Raw genomic sequence first — 10,066 nt, 5'->3', positions numbered from 1 at the left:
TGTTAAAATTTCAGACACTACTATCCTAGTTATTTTATTTGCAGATAAATTGCATTAAGCCCATAATTTTCTTTTCAGCATACACCATTCGTTTTATGTTTTCAAGAGATCCTCGTCAACTATTTATTTTCCTTTTGTATTCTGAAGTTGAGCCGGAACCTTCTTAAAGATATTTTGCACAAAGTCGAGTTGACTAAAATCATTAACAATGCAATATGAATTTCATCCGAGAAGGGGCTAGGTCCAGTTCTTCAATATAGGGTTTTTTTGCACACCGCTGAGCAAACGATAATATGAGTGAGTGTAACTTTAGAGTGGAAAGAAATCATGTCAGTTTGCTGCTTTGTCTGTGTGAGTTTTTGGGAGGAAGCCCTAGGAGGCGTTTGCAAGGGTGAAGCCAGCTCTTGTGCTTGAAAGAACTTCATAAAGCAGGTCAATGCCCTCTGCTGGCATCTCTAAAAGAACGTTTTATAAGGCTCCTATTAAGTACATGCAGTTTGTGAAATGTTCTCCAGTTACAATGCCCTATGGTTGTGCTGGGAGATCGCAGGTGAAAAGTCAGAAGATTGCAAACACGAGGGCATATCTGGTTCATGTCCCTCTGTAATATGAGACCCAGTAAATGGGTTTCAAACTGGTAAGGGAGAGTGTATTATAGCATTTTCATGTCACATCTTTGTGTGTGACATCACAGTTGAAGAGCTTAAGGGATTTACAAAAATAATAACTTTTTTAAATATCGATTTTACATTTTGATGAGAACAAACTTTTAAAATATCGGTTGGCAAGTGGATTTGTTTGCAGGTATACCAGAGAACAAAGCTAGGATTTATTAACTCTAATCCTCTTCCCTGCAAGTTCCCAGGTTTATTTCCCTGGGTAGGAGAAAGTTATTTTTAAGCATTGCATAGCACAGCATCAAACAATTCCAAAAGTCCCCCCTCATGAAGGATATGCATTTAACAAAAGTAAAAAACGATTTCTTTTGTGTCTTGTTTCTACAGTTTTAGAGAAGGTTGAAAACGGAGCCCTGTTAATTTTTTTTCTTAACAACCAATACCAGGAGATGTGCTTCAGTGTTGAGCATGTAACGACCGGAGAGAAAAATGTTCCTTTGAACACATCACGCTCTATCAACCAGCACCATTTAGTATCTGATGATCCAGTTCATGCATTCTGGTTTTATCGCCCTTAAAGCAAGGAAACAACAGAATAGTGTGCTTTTAGTTTACAAAAATATATGTGCTCCCCACAAGTGGGATTTTGCTGATGTGTTTGGATAAAACAACCTTAAACCCGAAGAGCTTTTCACTTTCAGCATTAAGACACAACATTTTCATTTTTAACATTAAGACATTAATGTTGAAGCAAGTTATCCTCACAGAGGAATTTCACCCACTGTAAAATCGGTCATTTGATGCAGTGTGGCTACCTGCACCTCATCTGTTTGTAATATCTCTAAAGAAAACCTTAGAAATAGCAATACTCCAACAGATCTTGAACTTTGGGTTTTATTTTTCTTGAGCTGGCAGTGGATATACGGTTCTCGCTTCATTTTGTGACCTGATTAAATATGTAGCTTCGAAGTCCAAGCCAGGCTCTAGCCTAGTTGTCCTTTTAATCAAATTTCATTGATAAAATTGGGTGCTTGTATTTTGGCTACTTGTTTAATAGTGTTAGGATTGCAAAGATCACCACTAGGCTTTGAAGCTTTGTATTCATCATTTAAGTTTGGGGTTTGTTTTTAACTTAGTTAATAATGGAGTGGGGGGATGTGACTATCTACACTAGGGTTTCAGATAGCAGTGAGAGTGAGTGTTGCTCACCATCCCCAGTTAGACATAGTTTTAAATGGTAAAACAGTTGTGCTGCTTAGGTGAGCAAAACAGTTAATGTGGGTGTGGAAGTTAAAAGCTTTACATCTTTCAAAACCAAGAACGAACCTAAAAACAAAAACCCCGCCAAGCCCGCACCAGATTCTGTTCTTGCTTGTTGTTTCCTGTGTGCTGATTGAACTAATGGCTAGTCTGGATTTCTTCTGCAGCCTTGAACTTCTAGAGGCTACAAATACTGTCCAGTATCTTTGAACTGCCAGTGTTAACGTATCTGATGTTCTGTGCAGAGTAAAGGTGCTGTGTGAGGAAATCATTTTGCAGTGGTTTTTGTCTCGTAATGACGTGATCTCCTGTCCGTTTCTGGCCAGACACGGAGGAGTACCCAGGCCTGATGGTGCGTCTATGTGTTGTAGAAACCTGTGCGGGAGTAGCGTCCGCCTCTCCTGGCGTGTGTTGTTGTAGCTCCTCTTACAGTTTAAAACAAAGTGAGGATCTGCCCATCAATATCAAAGTTACCCGTCAAAAAGCTGGTTGTGGTGGTGGAGCTGCAGGGGGCAGGTTGTTAATGGTACAGACGCTGCTGCTTTAGCTGGGGGAATTAACTTGATGCCTCCTAATTCTAGAGAATGGGGCCTTAAAAATAGTGTGCCCCCATAACCAGGCAGCGGCTGCCTCCTGAGAAATGAAGAAGTTTTTTGAGTCCCTGAGAAGGGCGATCCCCTGATAATGGGATGCTCATTTGCAGCATCGGGTCACCAGTAGAGGCACGGTAAGAACTGAGCATGCAAGAACAGGCTGGGCTAAGCCATCTCGTAGGCTTGGCAGCCTGGGCACCTCTCACTGGCTCCAGAGAAAGAGCTGTTCCCGCTGGGGCAGAACGTGGTGTCTGCTGGGGAAAGGAAGAGTTGTGTCTCAGGCCTGTTGATTTTTTGTCCGTGTCCCTTTTGAGGCAGCATTTTGAAATGTCTGTACGGTTGGTGACAGGACCTTAGTAGGCAAAACAGAAGGAAACTTCACCACGGAGCAAAGAAGGGAGGGTTCGGCTCTCCATTGCTGAAATTGTTTCCATGAGACAGATGAATTAGGTACCTGGTGCAGAGCGACATTGCAGTCTGAATGCTGTCAACAGAACTCCTGTTAGGATTAAAAGCAGAGAGTACAGTACCTTAATAAGGTGTGTCTTATTTTCTCATCCTTATTTTTATCTGCCAGTTTATTTTGATCCCAGCTCCACGGAGACTGTTACAAACCTCTTGTACTAGTTCCACCATTTTGCAGTCACTATTGGTCTTTGTGTGGTACCGGTGTTTTCTAACCCCCGTTTTGAATGTTTGCATGCGATGCGATTGAATCCCACTGCGTTATGCAGCAGGGGTTTATTTTGCCTGCAAACTTTTATACTTTGCTTGTTGATAACAGAATACCCCAAAACAAAATTCTACACTGAAGCGAAAAGAAAGCCCTGCAAAATGTTCTGTACTGCTGGCTTTGGTGGGCAGCAGACACAGAAAAGGCACGTGGTATATGGGACGGAGTAGCTCCTGGAGAGCTTCCTTGACTCTGGAAACCAGCTGATCCTACTGTTTGTTGTAGGTTAGAGGAGGTGCCTGCTCCCTGTGAATGCGTGAAGCGCTGAGGGATGCTAACGTGTTGTGCCACTGCGTGGCCTGTGGGAACTACTTAAGACAGTGGCAAATCTTCCTCAGAAAGACTCCATCCCCGCAGTGGAGTCAGCGCTCCTGCACAGTACACGCTTACCTACAATTACCGCATGGGACTGTTAACAGAAATTACCCAGAACAGACTTTTCCAAAAGATGGGTAAAAGGAAGGGTCCAACCACAAAACAGATTTGTTTGAACATTGCTAATCATTCTCGGAAGCTGAAGGGTCAGGAAGTGTGTGAATTTATTTTTTACTGGGATTTCTTCCTTTCCATGCTGCTTTGCCACAGAAAATCTAGCTCAGAAATCAAAAAGGAGATGCATCGGTCATTTTAAGCCATGCTGCAGCCCTGCTGAGGAAGATGTGGGAAAGTACAAATTCCGTTCTAGCCACAGGTAGCGAGTGGCTCGTGAACCCCTATAGACTTGAATCCATTGAGGATCAGAGGTGGTGGCTTTGGCACAGTCCAGAGCACGCTCCTGATCTTTCAGAGAGCGGCTGGACACACGCCCAGAGATGGAGTGGCGGTGTTTCCACCTCTCTGAACACATCGTAGATGTGAAACCTAGAGGATCAGGGCACAGCATGTTAAAACTTCTGAAGGAAGGTGAATGAGCCCATGAGGCAGTAGGGAACACAAGAAACAGAAGCATTTCCTATTACACTAACATAGCCTGTTAGGTCATACTATCTGACTGGTTTTGATGTATCTATTTCTGTCTTACTGAACCTGTTGGTGGCAAGTTTTAGTGTTGATTCCATTAATTACTAGCGTAGTTTGATTAGAGTCTGTATTACAAAATAATTTTGACACTTTCTTCCTAACATCTGCAGAACTTGCTTCAGCTTTGGAAATTGAAATGGGGATTTTTCTGTGCCACAGGCCCGTAAGCTTGTGTATCTTCATTCCTAATTGCTTTCTGTGCCAACCCAAATGGCAGTGTACCTGGGGGTTGAGTTTTTAGACCTTTTTTTGTATAACTTGTTTTCATAACTAGCCCTGTATGTTTCCTCTCTTGGTTGCCACTTACCTGGAGCTGGGATATCATTTATTTATTTCCTCCTTTACCCTCTCTCTCAAAGAAGACGATGGGCAGGTTCTCAGCCTACCTACGTGGTGGACTTTAGGTAACACCTCTGTAACAACTGAGTTTGATCTATAAATGTGCTTGGCTAAATGTCTGATCTGCAATACTTGTAATAGTTTAAAATTCAATAAATGCATTTTTAACAGTTGCTCTGTGAAAGCTGAGTGTTTGCACAAGCTGCTATTCTGTCTTGGTCTTAGGACAAACCCATGCCAGCCACAACTGTTGAAAACAGTTTTATTTTTATTTTCTCCAAACAACTTGTTTTATCCCTCCCTCAGGCAATAAATAAAAAGTTAATCTCTTAAAAAACAAAAAAAAAAAACAAAACCATACATATGTACATCAGCCACACAAGCATCTTGTGTGTTGGACTGCAGGGGGAAGGGGAGAGGTAGGGTGGGAAATGAGGCTTCAGGTGGGTGGAAGATGAGGCACGTTCTAGGCTTGGACCGAAAGCTGCGTTGCACAGGTGAGCGAGATCCGGCTCAGGTGGAGAAGGGCAAATGAATGTTGTATGAAGAGCCCAGCCTGTGGCATACACTGGTCACGAGGTGAAGGAAGTTTGGAAAGGATGGATGGATGGATGATATTCCTGGGCCAGCCTCTCCTCCACCCGGCTGCTTCTCTCCATTACAGCCCAACCATGTCCCATCCTACTCCTTCTGGAAGAGCAGCAGTGGGATGGGTGGAGAGGAACTGAACAGAGAGTAATCAGAAGCTCAGACTGCTGCCCCTGCACCTTCTTTCTCCTCTTGAAGCCACAGAAGATTGGACATAAGTTTTGCAGGAACCAGAGATCCACAGAGACAAGAAAGAGGCATTTAGGACTGCATCTCCTTCTCCAAACCACCCCCCAGCCAGAGATTGCTCTCCCCCACAGGAACGGGCTCAGCTGGTGACTCTGGAGGTGCCTGCCTGCTCCTGCATGGCCTCCCTGGCCACTGGCAGGGCTGAGGCTGACTGCAGGCAGCCCTGTGCCACCACTCCTGCTTGCTCCCAGGCCCTGCTTGTCACCCAGCATAACTGGCTCAGGTCAGCAGCCCCCACCTATGTCTCTTTGTGCAAGGCGGGGTAATGCTGCATGATAAAAAGAGGGTATGCTCCCTTTTCAACCCAGATGACCTAGAGGCAGAAATAAGGGGAGAAGGGGAGGTGTTATCTTTAAAAAAAAAAACAAACAAAAAACAAAACACCAAACAATAGAACAGGGATGGAAAGAGATGAAGACCAGGCACTTGAGGAAACCCAGTAGATGATTTTTCTTCCTCCCCCAACGAGCCTGGACAATGTCTGGGTTTGTGGCTTTTACAACTTTCATGCTTTCAAAACATAAGATTAAAAAGAAAAAAAAAAACAAAAAAACAAGATGAGGTAAGAAATTTCTCTGCGAAAAAGACGTTGAGTCCAGGGGTGAACGGCAGTGTCCGGCACTATTGCTTAACATGATGGGGCTCCATGCCCACCTGCCCCCTTCCACGCTGGGCACTATCTGCCTGGCTGGCCTCAGCCCCTGAGCTAACAGCTGGGCGACGTGGTGATGGGGCTGTGCAGGTATGGGAGGCTGCTGGGGGTGGCATGGACACCGACGGAGACTGGGAAGCTGAAGACAAACTGGGAGGTGGGGGTGGAGGTGGCCTTGCCCCTCTCCCGCAGTGTCCCCGAGGGGCTGACAGCTTCCACTGCGCATGAGGTGGCCAACACCTGCGACTCAAACTGCAGCAGCTGCCCCATGAAGCTGAAGTTAGGGGAGATGATACTCCGGCGCTGCTTGACAAATTCGAAGGCCTCCTCCAGCTTGACACGCTTCTTCATCATCAGGTAAGCCAAGCAGATGGTGGCGGAGCGGGAGATACCAGCCTGGCAGTGGACTAGGACCCGGCCACAACACTCCTTCACCGAGTCTGGAGGACAACAGGGGATGAGACATGAGATCAACACCCTTCCTTCCAACAAAGCCCAGCCCCTCGCCAAACCTGCAGGTGGTGGCTGACCTCCCTCCCATCAGTGCAACAGATGGCCTGGACTCTGCTGGACCCCGGTTCCCTCAAGGCTCCAGGTTTTTGAGGCAGGAACCTCCCCTCCCTGGTGAAACACACATGGACGCATCTCCTCTGCACAGGTACTCACCGATGTACTCAATTGCCTCCATGAACCAGGAGCTGATGTCAGCTTTGTGGTTATCCTCCACGGGGATACACTTGTACTGGTAGTGCCCCTCGAAGTGGTTGGGGCAGTCTGAGGATTGAGAGGGTTTTTTATTAGCAGCTTTGAAGACACAGTCTTTTTAAAAAAAAAAAAAACAACAACCAGAAATGGGGGTGAGCAGGGGACAGCAGTGGGCAGGACACATCCAGGTGGCTTGGAGGCCCTGAGCAATGCAGGAACCTGGCACCTGATCCCGGGCCCTCAAAAGAGGGAGCCGAGGATGCCTTTCTGAGCTGTTTAAACCCATTTCAGCCCTCCCTCCCTCTTCGTCCTGTTCAGGAATGGGCAGGTGTGGTTAACAAGATTTGGGCTTGTCCACTCCCCCAGGGAACACAAATGCCCTGGGATCGGGAGGACCACCACACTCTCCCATGAGAGGAAAGGGAGCAGGGCTTTGGCTCTGCAGGCCTCAGCTGAGGGAGAGCAGAGAGACTCCAGCAGGACCAAGTTGCAGTGCTGGAGGGAGCAGTCAAAATAGCTGAGCACCAGGCTTCTAGACATACCTGGTCATGAAGGGGGGTCCCACAGGAACTGCAGCCCAAATCCAAGGGCTCGGCGCTGGTTGGGGGTGACACGTTGCTCAGGGACTTGGTTTTTGCACAGAATTCAGGGTACTCCGAGGAGAAACGCTCATAACCCCCTGCAAGAAGAGAGGCACAAAGTGTTATCCCAGGCTATGTTCACAGCGCTGCAGAAGAGCATAGCTGGAGCTGACACGTGTCCCTTGCCACTAGATGATGCTACAGCGATGGAGAGTGGTCTCCTGCCCCAGGATGAGCAACCAGGCTCCCACCAGCAAGAGGGGGAATCCTTGAGGCCCCACCACTCCCTTGGACCTAGAGCTCCAAGAGCTCTGCAATGCTCTTGGCTGCCCCAAATCTCTGGTCCATGGTTTAGTCCCCTACACGCCGCCAGCCAAAACCCCAGATGGAGGCCAAGGTTGCTCTCTAAGATGATGGAGAGGATTTGTTGCCAGCATCCTCTGACTTTAACGGGAAAAGCTGCTCCCAGGCCAAAGACTGTTCAGTTCCCAGCTTCCTGCCCCAAAGCACAGGGAGGTCTCCCACTTTCCCAACCTGATCGTCTAGCCCAGAGCTCCCAAAACAACAGGCCAGGGAAGCTCTGGCACTGGCCAGGTACAGTGAAGATAACCCCACAGCAAAGCCGCCCTCCAGAGAGAGGTGTCCACTGCCCCTCAAAGATGTGGGTGTGAGTTGAACATGGAGGCGAGTGCCCTGTGACAGAGCAGCCTGCTCCTTTGACCTGCTGCCAGCGGATAAGCAAAGGTGACCTCCAATCTTCCTAACGGCAAGCAAAACAAGAGCAAATCCCATCAACTTCTCAGGACAGGGAAACCGCAGTGTTGGCTGTGGGTAAATGCTTCTGGTGGGACTTCCTTCTCTCATTCAAACCAAATCAACAACCCTGATACTCTTGTAGAGTCCCAACTCATACCTTAAAACCAATGGAAATCGGGTATTTTACTATCACCATAGGAATCCAGCTAGACCAAGCCCTGGCTGCCAGGATAGCTCCTGAAGACTCTCCCCAACTGCAGGACCTCTCTGCCTGCAGATTTAGGCTCACCAGAGCACACACAGCAGGGTGCGTATTCCTCTATCCAGCCTCAGCTCCAACTGCCCTGAGCAAGGCCGGGGGTTCAAGAGACCAGTGGATGCAAACATCTCCAGCAAAGCAGCCGAGGAAGTCCGAGGCAGCTAGAGACCAGCCAATATTGCCAGCCCCTCAGTGTCCTTTATGGTTCCCTCCCCCTTTGCAAGGGCGGGCTCCGGTGCCTTGAAGCAGAAACATGCATACGCATCACTGAATTTGCATTGTCCCTCCCAGTAGAGCAGGACACTTGGCAGAGGCTGCGTTTCCAAGGCCTGACGTCCCTTCCCAGTCCTCCTGGTTCGATTTGGAGGGGCACCCAAAACCAAGTGCCCCCTGTAAGATGTCTTCAGGAGGTCTGACCTGAAAATCCCAAGATCTACCACATCATATGCCAATGACCATCACACCATCCTGAGAAGGAGAAGCTGCCCAGGGTGATGTGTGGAAATGGGCTCCCTCCTTGCAAAAGCAGAGTGGCCCTTTCAAACAGTCCAAGGTGTTTCTCATCAGTGTATCTCATCAGATTTAATGCCGCTTCAGTCCAGCGCCACATCCAGCAGCGCACAGATCCTGGATGTGGGCGCAGGCCCTGCCTGGCGCAGGAACCACACTGTGCCAGTGCCCCTGGCCACGCAACACCCTGTTGGGTGGTTTCACAGGGAACCTGGCAGCAGTCTGACCTGCACCGAACAGATCCGGGTGTCTTCACCCTGACCTGCGCCCCACAGTTTGGCATTTGGCCAGGCGCGGTGCTGGGGTAGCACAGCTCCTGTGAAATAAGAGCCAGCTCGATGATTTTTAGTAGCCCTGTGCCAAGCGAGGAAGAGGTCTCTAGCAGCAAGACTGAGTCTCTAGGAGCCCGTTCCTTCAAACGAGAAGATTGGAAACCCCAAACGACCTCCCATGAGAGCCACAGGAGCACCAGAAGCCCTCAGCTGACAAAGGCCACCCTTGAAGCACCGCAGCGTTTCCCCTGCCTCGTGCCCAGCTCCTGGCACCACGACGGCTCCTGGCTAAGGACCCAAAAGCACGTTTCCCGAGCGAGCCCTCGCTGTGCAGGCGCTCCCGCAGCAGCGCATCGTATCGCATCCTTGGAACGGCTCTTGCTGTTTTCACTGTATCTACTACAACAGAAGCGCTACCTCCTCCATCAACCTTCTGAATGGATTTCCTACTCCGCATACACATCCTCACCCCGGCTGTAAGTAAACCAGGGAATAAATTAACTCTCGGGTGCAGGCGCTCCCGCAGCAGCGCATCGTATCGCATCCTTGGAACGGCTCTTGCTGTTTTCACTGTATCTACTACAACAGAAGCGCTACCTCCTCCATCAACCTTCTGAATGGATTTCCTACTCCGCATACACATCCTCACCCCGGCTGTAAGTAAACCAGGGAATAAATTAACTCTCGGGCTGTAAACAAAACAGGAAAAAAAACCCCAAACAAACAACCCACAGAGCTCATCCAGGAGCCCCAACTGAGCACCTCCTTCCCCTAAACCATCTCAGGGCAGTTCTCAGGACCAGCAGCCCCAACTGCTCACAGCACCTCATTTAACACATGCCGGCGCCGGGAGCGTGAGGGAGGTGGGGGGGAGCCCCCATCGCTGCTGTAGTCGCAACAGGAGCCCAGAGGCATCCCGGGGGCGGGGGGGG

General features: G+C 48.6%; 1 protein-coding gene across 1 annotated transcript in view; it reads right to left on the bottom strand.

Annotated features, from left to right (window-relative positions):
* Window positions 1–6,105: 6,105 nt before the first annotated feature.
* DUSP4 (dual specificity phosphatase 4) overlaps window positions 6,106–10,066 on the bottom strand; it is a 111,724-nt gene continuing 107,763 nt past the window's right edge. The window contains exons 2-5 of the mRNA XM_009893756.1: window positions 7,299–7,469; window positions 6,976–7,066; window positions 6,718–6,870; window positions 6,106–6,491 (exon numbers count right to left, since the gene is read on the bottom strand). Of these exons, the coding sequence (XP_009892058.1) occupies window positions 6,106–6,491; window positions 6,718–6,870; window positions 6,976–7,066; window positions 7,299–7,469 (801 nt within the window). The remainder of the gene's footprint in view (window positions 6,492–6,717; window positions 6,871–6,975; window positions 7,067–7,298; window positions 7,470–10,066) is intronic.

The sequence above is a fragment of the Charadrius vociferus genome, unplaced genomic scaffold (genome assembly GCF_000708025.1).
Source record: "Charadrius vociferus isolate BGI_N301 unplaced genomic scaffold, ASM70802v2 scaffold59, whole genome shotgun sequence".
Classification (NCBI taxonomy): domain Eukaryota; kingdom Metazoa; phylum Chordata; class Aves; order Charadriiformes; family Charadriidae; genus Charadrius; species Charadrius vociferus.
Note: the sequence above shows the minus strand (reverse complement) of the source record. Positions and strands in the feature narration are given on the sequence as shown.